Below are 27,618 nucleotides of genomic sequence, written 5' to 3' on the forward strand. Positions count from 1 at the left end.
AATATTAGCTCCCCACATTGTTCAGTCATGTATGTTTGAAGAGTGTGTCTATTGTGTTTCAAGCCCCGCCCACTAATGTTCTGCCCACAGTACTTTGGCTATTTTGGTCAATGGCGGTTTTACTTTTAGCGCCTTTTTTAAAAAATCAACACAAGTTAAGGATCAGATATATGTTTTTAAATCTACATTTGATTAAACTGAAGTGGAGAAACCAGAGTGGAGGAGGGGCGAAATGCTCAACAACTTCTGCATTCATGTGATGCAACAGAGCAAAGACAGGAAGTTCAACGCTCTTCTGAGGAGGTGAAACACAGCTGGAGGAGCAGAAAGAGAAGGAACACGGAAGGAGTAGAAGTTAGAAAGAAAGAACATCAACGAGAGGTAAATACTGACAAGAGACAACAAACCAGGGTTGGGGGAGGCAAGGAGTTATCATGGAAGAGGACATCAGGAAACAGGGGATGCTCTACCTGCAGCAGCAGAGGTTTGGAAAGGTAAGAACATCTCTACACGGAGAGATAACTGTAAAGCTAATGCTAATGAAAATATCTGAGAGACGGAGTCATTTCATTTTTGCAGCAAACTTTCAAACTAACTTCTTACATTATTGCCTCTTCCTCATTAAAACTGATGTGCAACAATTTTCTTAACCACATTTTTAACACATTCAAGACACTAGTTTTGGATTCTCCCTTTCATTTTAGCCCAATAAACAATCACATTTAATTGAGGTTTTATGAATTTATTTGAAATCTTTTTAATTTTTGATTTTTCTAAGTACAGAAAATCATATGAAGCATTTGCAATATTCTGTGTATTTAGACTCATTTAACTCTAGCTAGATGATTTACACATACACACTTACAATTTCACTGTAAATTTCACGACTACAACCCAAAATGAGCATGCTAATGAACAAATGATGGTTAGCATCATTCTAGCTCTGCTATGTGACTACTTATACAAGAAAAAATAAAATACTAAAATATATAATCAGCTTTATAGAATAAAATTAACACCTAAACCACAGCTTAAACATTCAGAGCCCAAGACAAAGTATTGGATAAAAAGTGTGAGTGATGGACTATTTCTTGTCTCTCATAGAGGTGGAAGCGGGTGTGGTGTGTCCTTTACAGAGAAAATTCCTGTTCTGTCTCCAGACTGGAATTCTTTGTATGTAAAGATGGAGGAAGTGTGGAGAAGAATGACAGGAGCCTCCGTAAACAGCTGGAACACAAGAAGGTGGAGAAGTTAGCATGCTAACCCTGTAGCTAGTTGTCACCTGTGTGTAAAACTCATCTGAAGGTTGATGAATTCCAGGTGATCCGTCTGGCCGACTGCATCCGCGTGTCTGAGCTGGAGCTGGATGGATGTCCCAGAGACACAGGACCATTCCTTATCGAGACCACAGAGAAGATTTACGTGTTTGCTGTACACAGACAGCAGCTGGACGACTGGACACACAAATTGTGTGAGGTTGCATTTCCTGTAGGTAAACACACTCTGAAACACCACCAAAATTCAGCACCTTCTGGGGACATCACCTTCAAATTCTGGGGACTTAAAGACTTCAGGCTGAATAGTTAATATTTGTCTGAGCTCTGAATCAGACAATATAATTAAAGTTAGATTTAGAATGTAAACAATTGAGGGTGGCACCACTCCAGCCTCTGTACTGTTTACCTGTGAGTGGTCATCAGGTCACATGACAGGGTCATGTGATGTGTGCGAAATTCTCCATCTCTGCTGATTGGTGGGAAAATCATCTCTGACACAATGACAGCTAACAAGAGCAAACTGGTGGTTGCCATGGACACAAACTGTCTGACCTCCAATGATGATTATGGTTCTGCAAAAATAAGAATAGTTTTCAAACATCTTTAAAATTGTTGATCAAACTAACTCACATCTGTACTTCCTGTTTCTGACTGTCTGACTGTGTGTGTGTGTGTGCGTGTGTCTGTGGGGGGGGGGGGGGGGGGGGGGGGTGAAGATGAACTGGACAGAAACTAGCGTGAAGAGAAGTCTGCAGAGAGGGCAACAACCGGACAATGAAGAAGGAATGGAGGACAATTCACTGTACAGTGGAAGGGAGATGGGTAAACTAGGCTGTCTGTCTCTTATTTTAGATCTTACACAAGCACTTTTCTGTTTTCAGTCACTACTTCCTGTCACACTTCCTTTCTGTCACTCTTTAAACACAACAGCTAAATATAGCTTCAGATTACCCAGCCCCTAACCCTAACCATCCCAACTAACCCTGAGCCCTGACTTTGATCTAACCTGTTTCTAACCTCGACCTTAAATCAGCTCTGAACCCTCAAACAGTCCTTTGAAGTTGGAAGGAGCAGTTAAACTGTCCTCACTTTGCAAGTAGAATGAGGAGTTTGGTACATAATATACAGTGTGTGTTGTGTCAGCTGATTATAGTGTGTGTGTGTGTGTGTGTGTGTGTGTCAGTGTGTGAGTTCAGAGTGTGTATTCGGAGGACCAAGGCGTCTGACCGCTGTAGATTGAAGGGAGATTACCTGCTGCGTGCTGATGTTGATGCTCTGCTCCTGATTGACATGGCCAGAGAAGCAGTTCTCACCTGGCCCTACAGATACCTGCGGCGTTTCGGGCGGGACAAGGTCACACACCACACTAACCGTCTAGCTAGTCTGAATTTTGAAACAAAAGTTTTGCTTGATGCAGACTCTGACTCTGTTCTTTCAGTCTTCTTTTTCCTTCGAGGCTGGGCGGAGGTGCGATTCCGGCGAGGGCAGCTTTGAGTTTGACACTAAACAGGGCAACTTCCTGTTTAAGGCGGTGGAAGCTGCCATCAACTGTCAGCGGACCCTTCCTCACCAGCAGGTCTCCAGAGTCTCCAGGGGGAGCCAGGCAGGTACAGAGATGCATAAGGACCAGAACCAAAACCTGAACCTGCTCCCACCATTGCCCCTGCCACGCAGCCATGTCCCACAATGCCCTGCTGCTCAGGTCAAAGCATCACTTCTTTAGCATATTTTTAAAATGATCACATGACCAATGTGGCCATTTGTCTCTGCAGACAGCCGATGGCGTCTACAGCATGGTGACGGAGCCTCTCAACATTCCCACGATGCATCACAAAGACAGCTCTGCTCCTAATCAACACCAACATCGCCCTCTGCAGGTAGAAAACACAAAGAGCGTCACACCTTCACAAAGATGGACACATTGCAGTCCTTCTCCAGCAGTCTACATGCATGGATGCATGATGGATGGATGATGGATGGATGGAGAGATGGATGGAGGGATGCTGGGTGGAGAGATGGGTGGGTGGATGGATGGATGATGGATAGAGGGATGGTGGATGGATGATGGATGGATGAATAGAGGTTTTGGAGTGTTGGGATGCGACATCAGAGTTGTTAATATTTGTTTTTTTTTGTCACATGACCCTTCAGCAGTGTCACCTGGAGCCTCCCACTGATAAAACTTTGACCTCTGTGAAGAGTCTGAATCTAGATGTGCGCAGTGGTCCCGTTCCTCGGAAGAATCAGGTGAAGATGATCTCAAGCTGCCCCCTCCCTCAGCCCAGCACAGATACTGGTCCAGGATCAGGATCTGGCCCCCAGAGCAGAGACCAGACCTACTCCCAGGTGCAGGTGTCTGCTGCTGCAGAGGTGGGAGTCAGAAGGGAGTGTCTGATCCCTCCTGAGCCAGAGTACTCTCTCCCATTTGACACAGTTACAGCCAACGTCCTTAAGGCAGGTCGGACTCCTGGCCCCACAGAGTCTGTCACAGACCCGCTCTACGACAGCATCGATGAGACACTGATCAGAAACATCTTTCTGAGTGATGGAGGTCAGTCAGAGTGCAGGAAGGTGGAGCACATCTATGATGAGCCCGAAGGCTGTGCTGCCCCCACCCTGCAGAAAGATCATGCCTCAGTGTATGATGACCCGGAGGAAATGAGAGGGGACGCCTGGAGGATCATGGGTACAGCTGCTGACCCCAAAAGCCAAGACCCCCTTTTCAACCCCGACGGTGACTATGCTGTCCCCAAACGACTACAGAGGAAACTTGCTGATATCCACAGCACCACCAAAGAAGAAAGAGTTCAGGAGGAGGAGCCACAGCATGAGCAGACAGCGGACTCACAGGGTTCACCCTACAGCAACGTAATGGCAAACGTGAAGTGCTCATCCGTCAGTAAAACCAATGACTGAAAAACAGTCAGTAAAATCGATGACACTTCATATCCCTCTGGACCTGACCAATAATCACTAATTCCTGTCAGCCTGAGGAGAATCAACATTGATCTTTCTTTTGTCCAGCTGATTCATTTTTTGTTTAAATGACAGAAAATATTTTATTTTTCTCTAGTTCAACAATCAGCTGGAAGTGAACATCATATAGACTGAAGTTGTAATCAATAAATCAGTGGATTCTGATCTGAAGTGAATGTTTGTCTTCTGGGTGGAGAAATGAATTATCAGGGATCCCCTCAACAAACAAGACAGAACTCCAGTACATGTGTGACAACAGCACCAGTACATGTGTGACAACAGCACCAGTACATGTGTGACTACACCACCAGTACATGTGTAGACCGCTCCGCTCTCAGAATGCTGGTCTACTTGTGGTTCCCAGAGTTTCCAGGAGTAGAATGGGGGGCCGAGCATTTAGCTACCAGGCCCCCCTGCTATGGAACCAGCTCCCTGTCCAGGTACGGGAGGCTGACTCCTACTTTTAAGGTCAGACTCAAAACCTACCTCTTTGAAAAAGCTTATTGTTACTAATTCAGTAGTTCCAGTCACTATCATAGACAGACAAATTATCATACTTAGGGGGTCGTCTAATCGTTAGGTCACATCTTAGTTATGCTGTTATAGGCCAAGGCTGCCGGGGTCCGGAAACATGATCACCTGACAGGCCTCTGTCACTCCACTGGGTCATGGTTTCCTCTCCTCTCCTCTCCTTATCAAGCAGACTAGTTATGCTGATTCTTGTGTAGTTTTTCTGCTCCCCCCCCCCCCTCTATTTATTTACAGGTATCGCCGCCCTCGGAGCTGCATAATGACCTCCGGCCCCGCTGAAGTGATTGTGCATCATATTTTTTGTGTGTGTTTCTGTGCTCTGTGCCTCTCCTCTCCCTCTCCTCTCCTCTCCTCTCCCCCTCCTTCTCCTTTTCCTCTCCCTCTCCTCTTCTTTCCTCTCTTCTTTCCCCTCCTCCTCCTTCTCCTCTCCTCTACCTCCCCTTCACTCTACTTCTCCTCTCCTTTACCCCTCTCCTCTCCTCTCCTCTCCTCTCCTCTCCTCTCCTCTCCTCTCCTCTCCTCTCCTCTCCTCTCCTCTCCTCTCCTTTCCTCTCCTCTCCTCTCCTCTCCTCTCCTCTCCTCTCCTCTCCTTTCCTCTCCTCTCCTCTCCTACCTATCCTATCCTCTACCTGTCCTCCCCCTTCTCCTCTCTCTTTACCCAGCCGGCCATCAGCAGGAGGGTCCCCCTACATGAGCCTGGTCCTGCTCAAGGTTTCTTCCTGTTAAAGGGGAGTTTTTCCTTGCCACTGTTGCTTGTCTGGGGTCAGGCCCTGGGATTCTGGAAAGCGCCTTGAAACAATTTTGATTGTATAAGACGCTATATAAATAAAGATTGATTGATTGATTGATTGATTGATGTGTGACAACACTAGTACATGTGTGACAACACCACCATTACATGTGTGACAACACCACCAGTACATGTGTGACAACACCAGTACATGTGTGACTACACCACCAGTACGTGTGACAACATCCAGTACATGTGTGACAACACACACCAGTACATGTGTGCCGAGACCACCAGTACATGTGTGACAACACCAGTACATGTGTGCCAAGACCACCAGTACGTGTGACTACACCAGTACATGTGTGACAAAACCACCAGTGCAAGAGAGGAACAAGCGAACAGCAGTGATGGTCAGTGATTCTAGCTGATACACACGTGATTTACAATGATTGCTTCGGGCCCACAAGCTCGTCGCAACAAGCACACAGTTCTTTTTATCGAGTGGAGGAACACAGATACACACACACACACACACACAGAGAGAGTTTGTGATGTAATTGCTGTGTGTAAAACAGTACACTGATGTGTGTGTGATTGTGGACCACTGACCTGGAAGCTGAGTTTTCATCCTGAATTATCGTGAGGTCGTCTGTGTCCCACTTCCTGTTGACTTCAGCCTCTCCGGTTCTTTCTTACATGATTGTGTAGTGTTTTATTTTTATTTCAGATTTAATTTGAAGTTCTCTTAACCAACCCTTCTCTTGATTGTCAATTTTGTTTCAAAATGCTTCAATTCAGAAAACCACATTTACCATCTGCTTGAAAGCAAAAATACATAGAAATTATTTCTTTACATATCTATTTGTAGGTGTTATTGTCATTAGGTCTGTCTCATTTGTGTCTTTGATTCTGTCTTTGTTCCATCATGTTGTTCAGAAGTACTTCTGGTCCAGGTGGTGAAGTTACCAGTAGCAAAGTGCAGAAAGAAAATGAGACCAGGAAGTAGAGGAGCAGAGAGATCAGGAAGGAGCATGTAGATAAAGATATGGATGTCCTACACTACAGCAACCTGAGAATAGACCCACATCCCTCAGTAGACATTTTTCTCCAAACATTTGACCGTCTCCTTCAAGAGCTATCTTAATGTTCACGTCGCTGCAGATAGGACCATCACCACCACCAACAGCAGCACAGCTTCCCAGCATGCTCCGAGGTAACTGCTCCAGTGTGGTCCTGGTTGGTGTTTGGAGAAAGAAGCACCCAGCCCACAGACTGTGGAAATGGTCCCACCTTTGGGAGGGTGGAGTCTCCTCTGCCTCTTTTTACTTTCTTCTCATGTTTGGATCGGACATACTTGCCCTGAAAAAATGGTCCAGTCCTGTTTGCTGCAGCTTTGAGAGTCTGTATGGAGACTGAGGGGGAATCCACTGGCCTTGGCCCCGAGTGTGACATCGCAACATATCGTTGGGGGGAGGGGTCTCCTGGACACTGGTTCGCATTTTACCTAGGTTACTGCTGTCAATAAAAAATAAAACACTCTACCTTTGATCACAGATCAGCTCTAATCGTAGGCAAAACCCGATCACGACTGACGCGCTCAGGTGGGCGGAGCTTCACCTTCTTTGTTTATCCGTCAGCTTTCCTTTGACTTGTTTTGTGCTTTAGTTTTGGAATCGATCATTTAGGGTTGTTGGCCTCTTTGAAAGTGACGTCACTCTCAGGCGCGCCAGGGTGGTTTGTTGGTTGTGTACGAGCGTGAAGAAGATGCATTCTCGGGGACGCGCACAGCTCTCGCCTGTGTGCTCGAGCGCGCATGGAGGGATCGAGCGTCAGATCCAAGGACGGAGCGCGAGACTGCGAGCTGCAGGTCATCTCCATCATCACCATCACATCATCATCAGTCCGCGAGCGTCGCGCGCCCAAACCGAACCACGGCTGAAGCGAGCAGCTTTGTCCGCGCTTCTCTTAAAATATGAACAAACATTTGTATTAATTTTCTCATCGAATCCGGCAGAATCAACAGGACGTGATCAACAATGTCCGCGCGCATTTCTGTGAACCTCTGAACCAATCAACAAACGATTTTTAACCAATCAGAAAGTGAAGATTTGACGATCTTTAGAAGTCGTTGATCAAACCAAGCCAGGACACCCGCTGACGGTCGATGGAGAGACTGGGAACACTGGGAGGCTTCGCGTGATTTCAATAAATCTCAGCAGTGAAATAAGCAGGAGAGCACGCGACCGAACCAGAACCTGCAGCCCGACCAGCTGAAACAGTAAGACTTTTGTGAGCTTGAACACTCAGGGACACCTGACATTTCATCAATTACAACGTCATCTTCTGTAAAGAAAAGGGGGAACATGAAAATGAATTCAAAGTATGAATGTTGTGACGTCACTTTGTATACGTCACCAACCAGAGCTGCTAATGTCAATGCTAACATTGCTAATGTCACCTGCTGATGTATGAATAGCAACATGACAACTCAGGTCAATGTGTCCTCCTCAGCCACCGTAGGTCTCTGTCACGCTCCAGAGTGCTGTCTGTGTTCTCACCACTAGATGCTACTAAACCTTGCCCAATTGACCATCCAGTCTGGAATCTCCAGGCAGGAAATACTTTGATCGGGAAGTTTCAGAATCAGTGACTTTAGAAGGAATTTTTGAATGTAAAATAAAGGCTGGACCATAAAATAAAAACTAGGAACATTCTATACATCGTGTTCCTAGAGTTCATATTTCAGGTAGATCAATATTTGGAAGAGCAGGTTTTGGGTCAATTCTTCTTGGTTCTGGGTCAATAATAACAGTTCACTCTGGATTAGCAGTAACAGGAAAGACAATGGGTCTAAAGCCCAGCTAACCCTTGTCTTTCCTGTCGCCAGTGGAAGTTCGTGGCGTGCTTCTTCTGGCCATCCTGCAGTGCTGCTCAGTTGCTCGCTGCGGCTGTGAACCTCGCCTGGTGAACATTGGCGCCGTTCTGAGCCAGAAACGCTATGAGCAGGTGTTCAAAGATGCAGTGAGCCAAGCCAACACACTGTACGGGAGAGACAAATTCAAGATGAATGCCATCTCTGTTACTCATAAACCCAATGCCATCCAGATGGCGCTGTCGGTCTGCGAGGACCTCATCTCCAACCAGGTGAGTCAGCTAACCGTTCCACCTGGATTGCACTTTGCTAGTCTAAACATGGACTAATGGCAATTGAAATCCTATAGCAGCTCCTCCTGGTTCAGTTTTTCTCAACTCTAGTCACAGCATCTGTAAGAGCCCATAGTCTGACCTCCGAACCCACAACAGGGGCAGGAAAAACTGCCTTTAACAGGGAAAGGTGGAGAAAGGACTAGGAGAAGGGTGGAAAAAGAGCAGGACAGAGAGACAGACAGAGGAGGAAGAAAGAGAGCAATAGAGAGAGTAAAAAAAGAGCAAGCATTATCCATTCAGAAGCTGGAAACCAGTCAGGTGATCATGTCTCTGTACCCCGGCAGCCTCGACCTGTAGCACCATTGTGAAGATGATGCTAAATGAAGCTGCTCCTGTTCTAATTATTAGCATTATCTTAAGTAGTAAAATGACTAGCTATAGTTACTGACTGTAAACCTTCACTCCGAGGAAGGTTATCATCTTCATCTAAAGTAGAGGGATAGTCATCCTCCTGTACCTGGACAGGGAGCTGGTTCCACAGCAGGGGGCCTAATGGCTAAAGGCACGGCCACCCATTGTACTGTTAAAGGTTCTGGACCCAGCAGTAAACCAGCATTCTAAGAGCTGAGTGGTCTACTGGGATGATCTGATGTTAGCTTCTCCAGATATGATGGACCCTCTGAAGACCTAGAAGGTCAGGAGAAGGATTTTAGAAGCTATTCTGGATGTTATTCGCAGCCAAAGAAGAGAAACCAGTGCAGTCATGTGACCTCTTGTTAAATTAGCTGCAGCATCTTGGATCAGCTGTAAGTTCTGACAGAATTCTTCAGACCTTCTGATAACACAACAGTCCAACCTGGGAGAACAAATGCTGAAGAAGCAGATCATTCTGAGTCAGCCTGATCTGATGTTTGTAATGTTACACAAAAAAGGGCCCCAAAAAGGAGACCATTTATATAAGAGTTAAAGGTCAGATCCAGATCAAAGGTCACCCCAAAATTCCTCAGACAAAATAGAGGCCACAGAGATGATCCTCCAGAGTCATGATGAGATCAGCCAATCTGTTCCTGAGGAGTTCAGGAACAAAAACAAATTGCCTCAGTTTGGTCTGAGTGAGGAAGAAATAAATTTGAGACCATCCTGAAGTTTGACTGACTGTCCTGGTTCCTCTGGTGTCATAGACAAACACAGCTGAGTGTCTTCAGCATAGCTGTGAACATGTTCTCCTGCTGTTCACCAATGCTTCCTCAGGTAGGCAGGTAAAAAGAGAACAGGGCAGGTCCGAGTCCAGAACCTTGTGGAACTCCATGAGTAACCTATATTAAGAGGATACATCATGAAGAACCAAGTGGAATCAATCTGAGAATCTGACTTAAAGAAAACAAGTCACATGACACATGATGCAGAGAAAGCAGTTTAAGAGTGAAGTTGGTTATGAAAAGAAGAGCTGTTCGTTTAAGAGTAGCTAGTTGTAGGTGTTTCACCTACAATCTAAAGATGGAGGACAGTTCCTCTTTTCGCTGGTTGAACCAAATTGGGCCCACCTGACATCCCACTTGACCAGCTGTCAGATTACCAGTGAACAACTTTGCAACAGCATACACTCTCAGGATCACGTGTGTGCTGTTGCACTCACAGCAGATCTAACATATGTGCACACTTGTCCTGCAGGTTTACGCCATTCTGGTCAGCCACCCCCCTCAGTCCAATGACCACCTGACTCCCACACCCGTCTCCTACACTGCCGGTTTTTACCGGATCCCAGTGGTCGGCCTGACGACCCGTATGTCCATCTACTCTGACAAGGTAACATCATAACACCTGCTGACCCCTATCAAAGATTTCCTCCAGTTCTAACTCTAGCACTATCAGCTGACATTAGTTTAGCCTGCGATGTCAACTAAAGGAAACATTAGCTACACTAAAGAGCTACCTGTGTGACATAACCCTTCTGTTACCCATGGGGCTATGCCGTAGTATCATGCAGAGTTGGAGGTCAAGATATGATGGATATTAGAGAAGAGCTAAATTCTGCCCAGGTCCAGCTCGGGTGTAATCTGACTTTCATAGGACTCTTCCCTGGACACTTCTGACGTCACACTGTCAACTCACATGACACAACCAGAGATTAAATAATATTACAGCATTCAACAGTTTGCGGAATCTCAGAATTCATTGGATTTTCATACCAGCAGACCTTTTGTCCTGAGTGTTGGGGTTCTGGGTTGTGTCTGGCTTTGTCCTGCAGGGGGTGTTGTGGAGCACAATTGGTGGCAGCTGGCACTGCAGGCAGGCGCACCTGTAGGCAATTTACATCTTGCTGCCTATTTAAGCAGGTGGTGCCTGCCTGTCAGTGCTAGGTTGTCTGTTCGTCGTGTGATGGTGTCTGTTCGTCTTCCTCGTTGTGTGCTGGGTGTTTGTTCAGGTTCCCTTGTCACATGTTGGTGAGTTTTGGCTTCCCTCGTCGTGTGTTGGTGTTCTTTGTTTCCTGGAGGGCCGCTCCTGTTCCCTGTTACCTGGAGGGCCGCTCCTGTTCCCTGTTTCCTGGAGGGCCGCTACTGTTCCCGGGTTTCCTGTGCCCTGGAGGGCCGCTCCTGTTCCCTGTTACCTGGAGGGCCGCTCCTGTTCCCTGTTTCCTGGAGGGCCGCTACTGTTCCCGGGTTTCCTGTGCCCTGGAGGGGCGCTCCTGTTCCCGAGTTTCCTGTGCCCTGGAGGGCCGCTTCTGTTCCCGAGTTTCCTGTTGCCCTGGAGGGCCGCTTCTGTTCCCGAGTTTCCTGTGGCCCCAGAGGGCCTTGTCTGTTCCCAGGTGCTCGGCAGTCCTGGAGGGTTGCCCTCGTGTTCCTTGTGTTGCCCCCCCCCCCGTAAATAAAACCTGTTGACCATTCTACCACTGTGTCCTGGCCTGTGTTCGGGTCCGGTACAACCCCCAATCGTAACACTGAGACTGTGATCTCTATATGGCCTTGCAGAGCATCCACCTGTCCTTTCTGCGGACCGTACCACCATACTCTCACCAGGCCCACGTCTGGTTTGACCTCATGAGAGAGTTCCGTTGGAACCACATCATCTTGATTGTCAGTGATGACCATGAGGGGCGAGCGGCCCAGAAGAAACTGGAGACGCTGTTAGAAGAGAGAGAGACCAAGGTACAGATACAAGACATAAAAAACATAATGCATGACAGATACAAGAGATACGACCGATACAAGACACATTGCAGATGCAGGAGACACAATCAAAACAGGAGACACGAGAGACATGAGACACGAGCCATAAGGCATAACATACAAGAGACACAGCCAACAGGAGACATGACGAATACAAGAGACACGACCAATACAAGACACATTACAGATACAAGAGGCACGACGGATACAAGAGATACAACCGATACAAGAGACATGACAGACACAAGAAACATGACAGACATGAGACATGACGGATACAAGAGATACAACGGATACAAGAGACACGACAGACATGAGACATGGTGGGTAAAAGAGACCCGACTGGTACAAGAGACACGAGAGATATAAGGCATGACAGATAGAAGAGATACGGCAGACATGAGACGTGACAGATACAAGAGACAGGGCAGTCATGAGAACGATCGATACAAGAGACAAAACAAATACAAGAGACACAACCGATACAAGAGACTCAACAGACATGAAACACGACCAATACAGGAGAGACACAGCAGACATGAAGCGTGACAGATACAAGAGACACGACAAACATGAGAAATGACAGATACAAGAGACATGGCAGACATGAGACGTGGCAGACATGAGACACGACCGATACAAGAGACACGACAGACATGAAAGATGACAGATACAAGAGACACGATTGATACAAGTGACACGACAGACATGAGACACGACCGATACAAGAGACACGACTGATACAAGTGACACGACAAACATGAGACATGACAGATACAAGAGATACGACAGACATGAGAAATGACAGATACAAGAGACATGGCAGACATGAGACATGGCAGACATCACACGACCAATACAAGAGACATGACAGATATGAGACACGAGCGATACAAGAGACACAACCAATACATGAGACATGAGAGATACAAGATAAAGAACAGATGCAAGAAACACGAAACACGATAGATACAAGAAACAAAACAGATAAAAGAGACGTGACAGACACGAGAGACACGACAGACATGACAGACATGAGACACGACCGATACAAGAGACACGAGAGACATGAGAAATGACAGATGCAAGAGACCCAACAGATACATGAGACATGAGAGATACAAGAGACACGACAGATACATGAGACATGAAAGATACAAGAGACACGACAGATACATGAGACATGAGAGATACAAGAGAAAGAACAGACACAAGAAACACGAAACACGATAGATACAAGAGACAAAACAGATAAAAGAGACGTGACAGACACGAGAGACACAACAGACATGACAGACATGAGACACGGCCGATACAAGAGACACGAGAGACATGACGGACACGAGACACGACCGATACAAGAGACACAACAGACATGAGACATAACAAATACAAGACACATGACAGATATAAGAGACACATCAGACATGAAAAATGACAGATACAAGAGACACGACCGATACAAGAGACACGAGAGACATGACAGACTTGAGACACGACCGATACAAGAGACATGACCAATACAAGAGACATGACCGATACAAGAGACACGAGAGACCTGAGACATGAGAGATACAAGAGACACGACAGAAACATGAGACATGACAGACACAACAGATACAAGAGACATGACAGACAAAAATGTCCAGGTGAGCCTCCGGAGAGGTGGTGAAGCATCAGTAGGATCTGAGGATCTGACCTGGTTCCTGGTTTATGATCGATTGTTTGGTGAACGCGTGTTCAGCTAAAAGACGCCTCCTTAGTGAGAGCATCAGTCGCACATGTGATTCACAGACGTGTGTGTGAGGACGTCAACCTGAACACTTATCTCTGTGATGACTCTACTATTTCTGTAACTTTGCTACAGAATTTCTGTACGTTTACTGCTCATACACATGCCCAGGATACACACACATATACACATACACACACACAGGCACCCCCCCCACACACACACACACACAGTATGTCCTTAACTAATGTGTGTTTGGTGTGTTGCACAACCATTACAGTCATTTCACACCCTGATGTGTCTGCCTGTTAGCATCGATGCTACAGCTAGCATGCTAATCTCTCTGTCAGAGCTTTGATGTTAGCTGTAATACAGAACTCTTTCTTCTTGTTGTTCTGTTTTCTCTTGGGTCATGTGACTGCATTAGGATTTCCTATTGCCTTTTTCCGATCAGGTCGATAATCAGTCTCTGTTGCTGCTGGTCTTTGGCTGAGGCGTGTGGTTGATCCTTTTGTTGATCAGTACATGAAGGATGCCCCAGTGTATTCTGGGAAGGTTCTCCTACTTACACCCTGGGTGATGAGAGATCAGAGAATTGTTTTAAAGTTCACCTTTATGTTTGTTTGTTTTTTTGTCCAGTCAAATGATGACTTCACTTCTTGTTCTTTGCATCTGTCTGTCTCTCACTCCTTCATCTCATCTGTTCATCATCAGTGAAGAATGTCAGCACAGCACAAACACACCTGCAGCCTCCTGTCTGCAAACAGACGGACAGACAGATGCTATAGGAGGTTTGCTGATGTAATGCTAGCATGCTAAGCTATGGTTCTGCTGTTCCAGTAAAACCAGTATAGGTGACATGTGAGGATTCCAGTTCTTGTAAGCCAGTGATTAATATTGGAGCGAGAAGCCCTGCAGCATCTGAATTAAACACATTCTGATGACATAATGATGTTGTTCACGTCACACCAGCAGCTTCTGCTGCATCAAACGTTGCTTTACTTTCAATCCTCAACACAAACCTGATCACTTCAGTTATCGAGAGGCTAATGCTGTCAGCCAACTAGCCAGCTTTAACTAAAGCATTTCTGACAATCTTGCTAAAGGCTATAGGGGCTACAAAAGACATTACATATTTGAGTGGAGTGCGACAACGCAAGTTCTAACAAATATGAAAAGAGAAATGACAGAAATTTTTTTTTTGACACCCCAGAAAGAAGACAAGTGTAACATCCTGTCAACATGTGACTGAAAACATTTAAGACACATTTGACCCAGAATTCAGAGAAATAACAGGATAACAGAAATGGCTGTGATAAATATAGTTCAGTTCACTTCAAAAGCGTGTGTTTGGAAAGGCAGCGAGAGCGTGTTCATGCTGTAAATTTAATGAGATTAGCATTTGGAGCAGTGTTAGCAAAGCTCTAATGGGACATTCTGCCGCCACACTGGTTTAACGTCAGATAAAGTTTCAGGACAGCCGAGTCAGTTCAGCGCTAGGATCAAATCAAAGCTAAAGCTAACAGCAGACACAATTAGAAAGGAGCGAAAAAGAAACAGGATGAAAAGCTTTTTTAACAGAGAAACATTTGAGTGCCAATGTTAGCTCAGTTTTGGTAACAGAGTAACACCATCTGATGGCTTAAATCTACAGAAGCTTTTGGCTGTCATGGGAGAAAAGACATTTTGGATTACCATTACATTATAATATGATAATTATATTTAATATTAATAAGAAGCTGTTGTTGCCATGGGACATCTCTGTCCAATGTGTCCAGCTTCAACACATTTAATGTTGGGAAAATTGATCCTGTAACAAGAGCTGATCAAGAAGTGCTACTCCGGTTCTGAGCTACTCAGGAATCTCATCACTGTCATACCTAAGACATGAGATACGGGCTAATGTATACATTAGCTTGTGTATTGGCTTTGTTCTTGAATAAAAAGATTGGATATTTAAATAATTAATTGTGTGTTGTAAGCCGGTGTGCCAGTATTCTGTATCATAGCAGTTGCGGCAACATCCACAATTTCCTTCTGGCGCGACAGCAAACATGCTTCCATTCTCGTCCATCAGCATGATTATTGGAATAAATTTATGACATCTGTCTTCACAGCTAAGTGTAAACTCAGCTGATCAAAGACAGATTCTCTCCGAGAGTCCAGCTGCAGACCTGCATCCTGACTTAAAACCCTGTTGACACGTTTGGTCAAAGTGGTTTTGGGGTGGGTTTATATTTAATTAACATTGTACCAAAAAAACATTTGTTTCACACTTTTTGATTTTCTCTATACTTTATTCACAGAATTTAGCACAATTACACCGGAGTATTATATCACAGTCAAACAGGGTGTAAACTCCAATTCCACACAAAGCATTTCAAAATAAAATCCATGTTTTTCACTTTAGAGGATTTGAATTTAAATGGAGTTCTTCTTGTTCTTGTAACTGTCATCAGACAGTTTACAGCAGCTTCTGCAGCTTTAACCTCCCCAGAAAACTGACATGTTATACATTTTGAAGTTAGTAAACCTCTAAAATGAGTGGAGTCAATCATGATGAAACATTTCATGATAATTATGACAAAAAACAACTTGAGCGCTCTAGCAACCCGTAACCCTAGCAACCGATGCATCACTTTAACACAGCCCACCCACATATGTAACCTACGACCCACATACAACTGAGCGCGGCGAAACTCCCTTGAGTAAAAGGGCAACATACAATCTTTGTTTTGAATGTTCAAATTGTCACCTAGTGGTTGGCCGTCCAATGCGTAGAAACCCCAAAGACAAAAGCTGCTGCTGTCAAATTGAGAGAACGTCAGAAGCCTTTAGGAGACAAAGGAAAGAAGATGAGACAGACGGGCAGACAGTGTCCGATAGATGGCCAGACAGGTGTCGGACAGACGGCCAGACAGGTGTCGGACAGACGGGCAGACCGGTGTCAAACAGACAGGCAGACAGGTGTCAGACAGGTGGGTAGACAGGTGTCAGACAGACAGGTGACAGGCAGACAGGTCACAGGCAGACAGATGTCAGAAAGCCTGGCAGACAGGTGTCAGACAGACTGGCAGACAGATGTCAGAAAGACTGGCAGACAGGTGTCAGAAAGACTGGCAGACAGGTGTTAGACAGCCGGTCAGACATGTGTCAGACAGACGGGGAGACAGGTGAAGGACAGATGTGCAGACATATGTGAAACAGATGGGCTGACAGGTGTCAGAGAGACGGGCAGACATGCGTCAAAGAGACGGGCAGACAGGTGTCAGACAGACTGGCAGACAGGTGTGTCGGCGGCTCCTGGCACCGGTACTCTGATGGGAAACAGGAAGCAGGCGTTGTGTGTCATGTGAAGTGTGCTGCTGCGTGTTCTCTGCGTGTCATTAATTTTGTGTGTCTGCGTGTTCTCTCTGTGCACATCAACCATCAGACTAAAAACAGGAACTATGAAAACCTCGACCAACACAACTTTGACTTCAGGAGAACACCCAAGGTATAAACATGCATGGTCACATGATGCACGCCGCCCAACCAATCTCTGAACTCGTCCAATAGTAGCCAAGCACCGTTCAGCCCCGCCCTCCTAGAATCCGCCCCTGGCTCCAGAGATACTGTTATCCTGGTGGCTCGTCTTTTCTCCACCATCCTTTATTCTTTTGGTTTCTCATGATTACTGTATTGGGAATGGTTTCCACCCACAGGAGAGATGCCCTTCCTCCTGCTCTTCCTCCTCCTCCTCAGAGTTGCATGCAACCAGGCCCAGGTGTGGCATCAACTACAGATCAGAGGAACCACCCACTAGGATTGTCCCTCCCCCCTCCTTCCACCTATTCTCCACTTTATTTTGGTTTGTGGTTGCATCAGCGCTCTCTAAAATGCACGTTCCTGATTGGTTGGTTGACTGGAGTCTCCGTTTGCATGACCCACCACGCACAACCTTTTTCTCCTCCTTTAGAGCTTAAATTTTCAGTTTTCTTTGAGTTTAGCAAGGCAGCACTTTTTGTCTCCATTTTTGGCCCCACCCCCACGTCCTGTGGTAGCGTGGGTGATGAGGAGCATGGTCGAGGGGGGGTGGGGGGGTGGTCTGGGGAGATCTTGTGTTTGGGATGGGGAATGGGCTCTGTTGGACTGAAGCTAACGGTGTGTCTCCTATGACCTGTTCTGCCATAATTATCAATGTCCCGTCATGTGACCTGCCGCCTTGGTCCACCAGGCTGAGAAGGTTCTGCTCTTCAGCCAGGACACCAACCTGACATCTCTGCTGCTGGAGGCTAAAGACCTGGAGGCCCGAGTCATCATCCTCTCTGCCAGGTTAGTATGTTGAGCACTATGAGTACAACCAGAAGGGCGCAGACATGAGGTCCTCCTCTCCTCCTGTTAAAATATTTGAAACCTTCCAGAGGATGCTCAGGTGTTTGTGCATCAGTACAGTCAACAAGTGTTCTGATTGATTTCCTGTTTACCTGTTGTGCATATTTGCAGCGAGGACGAGGCAGCTGGTGTCTACAGAGCTGCCCGTCAGCTCAACATGACCGGCTCCGGTTACGTCTGGCTGGTTGGAGAAAGAGAGATGACAGGAAAAGCTCTGACTGAAGCTCCAGATGGTACATCTTCTTCCGGTTCCTCTCCTTACTCATCCAACTGTTATTGTTTCCTCTTCTTCTTTTCTTCTCGGCTCTGGAGATTCCTGTTCCTCAGCTCTGCTTCCACCCACTGGTCTGATATACTGTGTGCTGCAGTGCACCATTTCTACCACCAGAGGTCTCTGTTGCAGGACACAAAGGCAAACGGCTCATGTGATCACTTCTCAAAGTTTTCTAATGGATAGAATTACTTCAGCAGCTTAATGTTACAGCCAACATGAGTAGTAGCAGCAAGAGGTCGTGCAAACGACGTTCACCACAGCATCGCTGAGAGACCCTGAGAGCTGTTTAGTTAACACAATCAGGAAATCCTAAATATGATGGTGTGATGTACAATTATTTATTGCTGCTCAAAAACAGTCTAGAGACTAATGGTCCAATTGTTATTGTCTGATGTAAACCAATCACCATTAATCAGACAGCATGACCCACTGTAGTAATGCTAATACAAGACAAAACGGCATTTAAGACAGTGAGTGTTCACACGAGCTAACGTGAGCAATAATGGGCCAATGTAAGCTAACATTAGCTAACATAAAGTCATGGAAGCTAGGATACCTGTGTCATGTGACGCAGACACCGTGTAGCGTGCTACTGTTCCTGTTGAACAGACTTGGATGGAAACATGGCTGCCTCCTCTTCTCTATGCTTTGATGAAGGAGCTCCTCCTCTTCATCGCTCTGGTCTGCTGTGTTTCTATGGTATCTTCTTCTCTGGTTGAACGTTTAAACATCTGAAACAGGAAGTGACATGTTTAAAGGTTTTAACCAGCTTCCTCTCTTCAAATATGTCTAACATCTTTTTATTTGTCTCATTTTTATAGTGTGTGTCGTCTGCCCACCCGTCTTGCAGCAGCAGCCAGTAATGTGCTGTTTTTTGGGGGGTGGGGTTAAGCACTGTTTATGTTTGATGTGTACGTGGGGGGGGTCTGAAGAGAGCTAATGTTACTACCATAACCACGATGTGTGTCTGAAGCTACACTGGTAAGATGTTTTCTGATTCCTGCTTGATGCCTTTTGCCTGTTACCATTGGTTAGAATAGGCCACACCCACCGCAACATCTAGCGTGTGTGTGTGCGTGTGTGTGTGTGTGTGCGCGTGTGTGTATGTGTGTTGGGGGAGGGCTTAGCCAATTGGATCAGTCAACCAATGTGAGGCAGCAGAGATGGAGCCGTTCTAGCCAAAACAATTCCTAAAAAAATTTGTCCTCCAGGTTCCTCTGTGTGGCTCCTGGCTCTGTTGCGCCGCTCTTTAATCTGCTGAGTCATTGTTGCTGAGACATTGGTGTGCAGCAGCTGTTTGTCTCTGCAGCGACCAGCCATCACTTTATCGGCTGCTTCACACTAAAAACAATCCGGCATAGCATTGTGGCATTGCTCACATGCAGGTATTGCAAGTTCCTCCTGTTCCACGTAAAGGACTTTGATGAACATCAGAGAATGTTAGGTAGATGACCAAGGTGCCACTCATCTTCCTAACATTCTCTGATGTTCATCAAAGTTCTTCCTGTTCCACGTAAAGGACTTTGATGAACATCTGTTGCTTCTGTTGCTTTGGTTGTTTTTAGTTGCTGAAACAGCCGATCAGACTGTGGCAGGATTTTGAAGATGTTCCTTTTCACGCAGGTGTTGTTTGTCACGTGTCATGTGTCTGAGGAATAAGCAACATGGTGACAGTAAGCAACAAGCTCAGGCCCTGTTTACAGAACCTTTTCAGAATTCAATGCAATATGCTGTAGTATACGTATCAGACCAGCAGATAGAGGCCATGAACCAAATATGCATATGCATAGAAAGAAGCACGTGATCACAACAGTCAACATTTTTGTGAACAGTATTTTAATGGTGAGCTTTCCAGTGGACTGCTGACAAGGTGGCATAGCCTCTACGAGCAACCTTGAATGATAAAACTAAAAAAAAACGTACAAACTACTCACGCTAACTTAGTAGCCTGCAGCTTTAGCACCCAAAATCATTGAAGATGATCTATGTTGGGTTTGCGCAATCATGGACATGGCAGCATCCTCAAATGGCTCCCGGCCAGAACTCATTTTTCTATTGTTTTGTTGTCAGGCCTTTTCATGTAAACGGGGCCTCAAAGTTGCAACTTAAAATATGAGAGAAACAACAAAGTTCAGAAGGTCACAGTGACGCCGTCCTGAGAGACAAACAGTCAACTCCCAGCATGTACTGTGGTTTGGAAGGGGGGAGTTTAAATTGTATTTAGGATTTTACCAAAGTATATATTTAAACTTTAAAGCATCACCATGAAAGATTTTAAATTTAGTGTGTGTGTGTGTGTGTGTGTTTGTGTGTGTGCGCGCGCGTGCCTGCATCTGTGTGTGCGTGTGTGTGTGTCTGTGCCTGCCTGTGTGTGTGTGTGTGTGTGCGTGTGTGTGTGTAGGCTTGCTGGGTCTCCAGTTGATTAATGGTAAAAACGAGTCGGCACATATCGCGGACGCTGTGGCGGTGGTGGCTCAGTCTCTACAGGAGCTTTTTGAGAAGGAGAACATCACAGAACCTCCTCGCGGTTGTGTGGGGAACACCAACATCTGGAGAACAGGCCCGCTCTTCAAACGGTCAGAACAGAACCAGACTGAACATCAGTCCTCAGGGTGATGCTGTATGCTCACTGGCATCACCATCTCCACCATCATCATCATCACTATCATTACTGTGGTAACGCTGAGACGATTCCACAGTGTGTCTAACATGGATGCAGGAGCAGTCGGAAGACCATCTGCAGCTTGTGACCTAAATTTGCTGCTCTCTCATTGGCTCTCCAGGGTGCTAATGTCATCCAAGTACCCTGATGGTTTGACGGGTCGTATCGAGTTCAATGATGATGGCGACCGGCGCTTCGCCACCTACAGCATCCTCAACTACCAGCAAAAGCCCAGTCGCCTCGTCCAGGTCGGAGTCTTCAATGGATCGCAGGTAAAGAACCGTCTGTACCTCCAGGACCACCTTTCCAGACTGACACTAATACGATGTGTTTGTGTGTGTGTGTTTGTGTTTGTGCGTGTGTGTGGGCCGGGGGTTGCGTGAGTGTGTGCGCATGTGTAGGTTGTGATTAATCCTCAGAGGAAGATCATCTGGCCTGGAGGAGAGCTGGAGAAACCAGTGGGATACCAGATGTCAACAAAACTGAAGGTGAAGTGGCTTTGCTTGTCCTTCCTGTTGCTCGTCTGCGTCCATTTGTCCTGAAGGTCTGTACGTGTGTCCAGATCGTCACCATTCACCAGGAGCCATTTGTTTATGTCAAACCTACAAAGTCTGACGGGACATGTAAAGAGGAGTTCACCGTCAATGGAGTCCTAATCAAGAAGGTCATCTGCACTGGACCTAATGGCACCATTCCAGGTACACACCTACACACACACACTCACCGTGCACACTAGTAAACTGTGCCAAGTGCGCACATTTCCACTTGTTTAAGTTGATGCAAACCTGCATGAGGATGTGAACTCCAGCCTGTGGCGTGAATCCAGTGATAAATGCCAAAGTTTTCACTTGGCCTAAGCAGAATATTCAAGTTTTCAGGAGAAGTGGTGAGCCTGACCTCGACCTTCAGGCTCGTAGCTCCCTCTTTAGAGGTGTGCTTGGTAGGGGCGGTCACACATGCGCACGAGCACAGTCACGTACGAGCCGAGGTCATTACATATGAACCACCGCCTCACGTGGTCGATAAATGTTAATATTTTGAAAAATTAACCTGAAGTAAAACAAAGTCATTCAAGTGAGGATGACAGACATCTCATTCTTTAGTCTGTAGACGATATGTAGAGCTACAAGTCACCAATGAAATGATTGTGTGTGCAGGTCAGCCCATTGTCCCTCAGTGTTGCTATGGTTTCTGCATCGACCTTCTCATCAAGCTGGCAATGAGCATGAACTTCACCTATGAGGTTCACTTGGTGGCTGATGGGAAGTTTGGTACCCAGGAGCGAGTAAGTGTTCAAATCAGATGGCTAAGGAACATCTCACCATTTCAGTGTTTCTTCTTATGTAGTGATTTATTAGTAGTTCTATGCACTCCTGCCATGATTCAGGATTATTGCCACGGTAACACCCTTACTTCCCTGTCTCTGACCTCGCTGAGCCCAAGAAACCTTTATGACAACTCTCTCTCTGCTCTGATCATCAGTGTGTCTCCTGGTGTTTACTCCTGCAGGTGAACAACAGTAACAAGAAGGAGTGGAATGGAATGATGGGGGAGCTGTTGGGTGGTCTGGCAGATATGATTGTTGCTCCCCTCACCATCAACAACGAGCGCGCTCAGTACATCGAGTTCTCCAAACCCTTCAAGTATCAGGGGCTCACCATCCTTGTCAAGAAAGTGAGGTTCAGATGAACCCCAGGAGGTTTTCTACATGTCCATCAGAAGGAAAACAAATGTCTTACCTTCTGTGTCTGTGTGTGTGTGCACAGGAAATCCCTCGCAGCACTCTGGACTCATTCATGCAGCCGTTCCAGAGCACGCTGTGGCTGTTGGTCGGTCTGTCGGTCCACGTGGTGGCAGTGATGCTTTACCTATTAGACCGGTTCAGGTCAGTGTCAGGCCACTCAGTAACAAGGAGCACAAGTCCTTAACATTAAACTAAAGGTGTGTGTGTGTGTGTGTGTGTGTGTGTGTGTGTGTGTGTGTGTGTGTGTGTGTGTGTGCGTGTGCGTGTGCGTGTGTGTGTGTGGGGGGGGGGTGGGTTGGGTTGGGTTTTTCTGTGTGGGGTTGGGTGTGTCTGTGCACATGTGTGTGCAGCCCATTTGGAAGGTTTAAAGTCAACAGTGAAGAAGAAGAAGAAGATGCCCTCACCCTGTCCTCTGCCATGTGGTTTTCATGGGGAGTACTGCTTAATTCTGGGATAGGAGAAGGTAGGTGTGACGTCAGAGGAGATGAGATGTTCAGCAGTTCAACCGAACATCTGTTTCACTGTCTGTGTGTCTGCAGGAGCTCCCAGGAGTTTCTCAGCGAGGATTCTGGGTATGGTGTGGGCAGGGTTTGCTATGATCATCGTAGCTTCCTATACTGCCAACTTGGCAGCCTTCCTGGTGTTGGACCGGCCTGAGGAGCGCATCACTGGCATCAATGACCCCAGGGTGTGACATCACATCACAAGCCTTTGTTCCTCAGCTCTTCATCTTCATCAAGTCATCTGAATCATCACCACCATCATCATCATCAGAGCATTTATGTCTGTTTTCAGGAAATGACAGGAAATGTGTGTTTGAGGTGAAGCTTCTTTGTCTGTTTGCTGGAACTCTTTCTTCTCACACGTTTCAGCTGCGGAACCCATCAGATAAGTTCATCTATGCCACAGTGAAGCAGAGTTCGGTGGATATCTACTTTAGGCGACAGGTGGAGTTGAGCACCATGTACCGCCACATGGAGAAACACAACTACGAGAGCGCTGCTGAGGCTATCCAGGCTGTCCGAGATAAGTAGGTTCTTCACTATGGGAACATTGTTTCCTGCGGGCCTTAGCTGTAGGTGAGACTCATGGAATGTCCTCCCCCCACAGCAAGCTTCACGCCTTCATCTGGGACAGCGCCGTGTTGGAGTTTGAAGCATCACAGAAGTGTGATCTTGTGACCACAGGAGAGCTGTTCTTCCGCTCTGGATTCGGAATTGGGATGAGGAAAGACAGTCCATGGAAACAGAATGTTTCTCTGGCCATTCTTAGGTATATGTGCTGCCATTCTGGTTGTAATCTGATTGGTTGGACAACCTCCCTTAACTTTCATCGATTCTTCTCAGCTCTCATGAGAACGGCTTCATGGAGGACCTGGACAAGACATGGGTCCGGTATCAAGAGTGTGACTCGAGGAGCAACGCCCCTGCTACCCTGACCTTTGAGAACATGGCCGGTACGAAACCACTGCTACTTTTCTGTTGCTCTAGTTTAGGATTGGAAACCACCTAAAGATCAAAGTTTTTTGGTCATGCCCAGACCAAACCTGTATCACACCAATTTGTTGGGCACACAAAGGTTCAGAGATGGGTGGGGCCTTCAATCGTTGATCCTTTACACAAATGGGGTTTACCATTCAGTCCCGAGTTAACAGCTAATTTAAACCCAAAGGGATGATTCAGTTCCACGCTAATGAACAGCTTTGATCTCACACCGAGTCTTCAGATCTATGATAGAGGAAAGCCGAGTCTGCTGCATTTAAAAGATTTGAATTCAAGATTCAAGATTCAAGATGTACTTTATTAATTGAAGAAATTGTCTCTGTAGTCATCGCAAAACTTAAACCAAAGGTGAAAACGTGAAAGTAGTAGCTGTGTTGAGGCCTCACCTGTCCTCCTCAGGTGTGTTCATGCTGGTTGCTGGGGGCATCGTCGCTGGGATCTTCCTCATCTTCATCGAGATTGCATACAAACGACATAAAGATGCTCGCAGGAAACAGATGCAGCTGGCCTTCGCTGCTGTAAACGTGTGGAGGAAGAACCTGCAGGTACTCCTGGTTTCTGCTGCTGTTTTATTCTGCTTCTATTCTCAGGAAGGTAGACATGCACCATGTAAATGTTGTCATAAGGTAACATCAACAAACTCGATTACACACACACACACACATACACACATGCTGTTATCTATTGTAGGATAGGAAAAGAGCCCAAACTGAAAAGCTCCTCAAAGTCATTGAATTTGACATCTGAAACTCTGCCGTTATAGTCATGTGACCATTATCTCTGAGGTCAGAGGTCACTCTACCCTAACCACCTCACCATGTTGGGAGTTTAGATTTAGTCAGCATGTCATGGTTTGCACCATGCAGAGAGAATTTGATGGACATGATATTTCTGATCTGATCAGTTATTGACAGCTTGAGTGCTTAATGACTCATAAGCTCTTTGTCCTGTCTTCTTCATCCTCCCCTCATCTGTCCATCAGCTCTCCTGCACAATCTCTTGCTCTAATAGAACAAAGTAGTTGTATAACCCTGACCGTCACCTTGTCCACTGTCTCCCAGTGTTTCCCATTGTCTCCCAGTGTCTACCAGTGCAAGTGAATGCTCTTTAAATGATGCTGGTTGGGGTTATTAGTATAAATGATGACATTTAAGTGTAAATGTCTCTCTTCATTGAGAGACTTTGTTTCACCCCAGAACTTGAAGTCCTTGCTAGCACTGATTTAGCACTGAAATGCTACTTCAAGCTCACAAGCTTTATTGAAACTCGAACTTTTTCCTGCAGTAAGTCAATAGCGTCACATTAATAGAGAATCAAAATGTTTAAAATGTCGGTCAGGACGCCTGAGGCTCCACCTTCTCAGTCCCACTGACTTCAATACAAACATGTTGAGTCAGGAATTAAAAACATCTTTTCGTCACTGTTATTCTGTCTGTGTCTGTGTAGCCGTACCCGACCGACATCACTGGGCAGCTCAACCTATCAGATCCCTCCATCAGCACCGTGGTCTGAAACCAGAGAGATCCACAGCTGCTGGACCCTGCGCGTGCACGCACACACACACACACACACACACACACACACACAAACATACTCACGCACACACAACACACATGGGTGCACGCACACACACACAAACTGTCACTCACGAACACACGCACATACACTCACACATTCTCAAACACACACATTTACACATTTATGTGGTTTATTTTGATTTTGACCTTTTTCCTGTTAAACCTCAGTGGAAACTCCAGATCAGACCTGGAGATCATGATTGATATTTGTTTGTTGATTCATCTGATTCAGCTCTTGTGCATCACTAATCTCACCGATGGGGGCTCATTTAAGTGAATTCAACTTTATAGTTTCATCTGATTTAGTTATTTAGTACTGCAGCACAAGTGTTTATATGCATTTAGAAGTATTTGATAGTATTTAACTAATAAGTATTTCAGTGTTTATCAATTTTGCACATCATTCTTTGCCACCTGCAGTTTTATATTACCTTTAAAGGATTTTGTTAACTTTTGGTTTTCCTTGAAGCTGAGACTCCACCCACAGTCCCCAACACTAACTGGAGTAAACTGGTTGTTCAGATGGTAGTGCTAATAATGACAATAATAATAATACTTTATTATTGTCGTTATTATATTTTGTTCATTTCAAAGTCAACTTTTATATGTTTTGATCTTTACATTTTGACAGCAAAAATGTGAAGTATGTAAATTATGTTATTGTATTCACTATAAAAAAATGTATTTAAAAAACTGAAGATGTTAGACAAATATATTTCATGGTAATGTCCTGTGACCTTCATAATAAAAGCATAAGTGTTTCAGGGTTGGGGTTTGTTTTTGGGTTTTTTTGAGGGTGTTAAGAGCCATAAAATGCTATTGATTGCTGTGACCCGGGTTCTTGATCCTGACACGTTTATGGGCAGCTGTGACATCACTTCCTGTGCTGGACTGTTTCTTGTCTGATCAATCACCTTTTCTGAAGACGTCTGCAGAAAACAGGTTCCAGTTTGTTTGAAACCAGTGATTGCTTTAGTCACAACAGTTTGACCAGATGGTTCATGACAAAAATGCAACAAAACAAACAGAAAGGTTTTCTTCACATCTTTTAAAACTCGGTGTTTGGCAGTGGTTCTGCATCTGATCCTCTTATCATGATGTCATAAATATTTACATGTGGGAAATGCTGGCTCCACCCCCTGGTCTTTAGGTGATGATGATGTCACATGTCTGTGCAGATTAACTTTGACCTGTTTCTGTCCCTGTAGCATTCTGTCACATTGACATGTGTGTTTCTATTTTTATGTTCCAAACAAGAAGTGACATCAGTGTAGGTAGAGCTTCATGTTCTGGTTCTAAATAATATCAAAAGAGCTTATTTGTGGTGCCACATCAACGTCTACATATATTCGAATAATGTTCAAAAATAAAGACTTTTAAAGTTCCGGTCTGAGTCTCAGCTTCTTGTCTCCTTTGGAGCCACCTTTGTTCTGGACATGTTCTGCTTCTATTTACTGCTTCAGAAGCTCAGATGAGAAAGAACTGCATGGGAGGAAAGAACAGTTGTGTGTATGGTAGTTCTGATTCAAGCTGTTATTTCTCATAGTCTCAGGTTATACATTATGTTTTACTGTAAATGTTTGTCATGCTGCTGGAGCTTTGAGAGGATGGGTGTGATGAAGATCACCTCCTCCTGAAAGAGGAGCTGCTGCATGGAATGTGGACAGAACATGGTCTTATTGGAACATGGTTTTAAAGAACTGGTTTACTCTACTAGTGGTGCTGAAGGTAAGCAGCAGAGCACTACGGTCCCAGGTTCTTCTTAGCCCCTGGCTGCCTGGATTTATTTACAGTGATATAAACAGTTCAGTAATTTGTCTTTTTGGATTCAAACAGAAGATAAATATGATATCATTCTGGTCAGCGTTGGAACAGAAGAACTTGAAAAGGTGCAGGTGAACGTTAGAACACAGTCCGGGCTC

At 45.6% G+C, this 27,618-nt stretch overlaps 2 protein-coding genes across 6 annotated transcripts; both read left to right on the top strand.

Moving 5' to 3' along the window:
- Positions 1-286: 286 nt before the first annotated feature.
- Positions 287-4,424, top strand: dok2 (docking protein 2). Of its 2 annotated transcripts, none has more exons than XM_029830107.1 (8): positions 287-494; positions 1,105-1,242; positions 1,321-1,488; positions 1,994-2,099; positions 2,461-2,630; positions 2,716-2,979; positions 3,050-3,154; positions 3,432-4,424. In XM_029830107.1, exons 1-8 carry the CDS (start codon positions 435-437, stop codon positions 4,191-4,193), a joined length of 1,773 nt encoding a protein of 590 aa, XP_029685967.1. In that variant the 5' UTR covers positions 287-434; the 3' UTR covers positions 4,194-4,424. The 2 variants fall into 2 exon arrangements, with proteins under 2 accessions (XP_029685967.1, XP_011613589.1); XM_011615287.2 differs by having other exon boundaries at positions 288-494; positions 3,429-4,424.
- A 2,845-nt stretch (positions 4,425-7,269) lies between these two features.
- On the top strand, positions 7,270-27,081 carry grin1b (glutamate receptor, ionotropic, N-methyl D-aspartate 1b). Of its 4 annotated transcripts, XM_029829921.1 has the most exons (21): positions 7,274-7,795; positions 8,405-8,661; positions 10,336-10,470; positions 11,634-11,810; positions 16,997-17,059; positions 17,780-17,877; positions 18,049-18,170; positions 20,613-20,787; positions 20,995-21,145; positions 21,275-21,361; positions 21,436-21,571; positions 22,031-22,158; positions 22,383-22,547; positions 22,640-22,758; positions 22,968-23,080; positions 23,157-23,305; positions 23,490-23,647; positions 23,728-23,889; positions 23,964-24,073; positions 24,519-24,664; positions 25,566-27,081. In XM_029829921.1, coding segments are annotated over exons 1-21 (2,718 nt in total). In that variant the 5' UTR covers positions 7,274-7,794; the 3' UTR covers positions 25,632-27,081. The 4 variants fall into 4 exon arrangements, with proteins under 4 accessions (XP_029685784.1, XP_029685783.1, XP_029685782.1 ...); XM_029829923.1 differs by lacking the exon at positions 8,405-8,661 and having other exon boundaries at positions 7,271-7,795; positions 25,566-25,631; XM_029829922.1 differs by lacking the exon at positions 16,997-17,059 and having other exon boundaries at positions 7,272-7,795; positions 25,566-25,631.
- Positions 27,082-27,618: the final 537 nt, after the last annotated feature.

This window comes from Takifugu rubripes, chromosome 21, assembly GCF_901000725.2.
Source record: "Takifugu rubripes chromosome 21, fTakRub1.2, whole genome shotgun sequence".
NCBI classification, from domain to species: domain Eukaryota; kingdom Metazoa; phylum Chordata; class Actinopteri; order Tetraodontiformes; family Tetraodontidae; genus Takifugu; species Takifugu rubripes.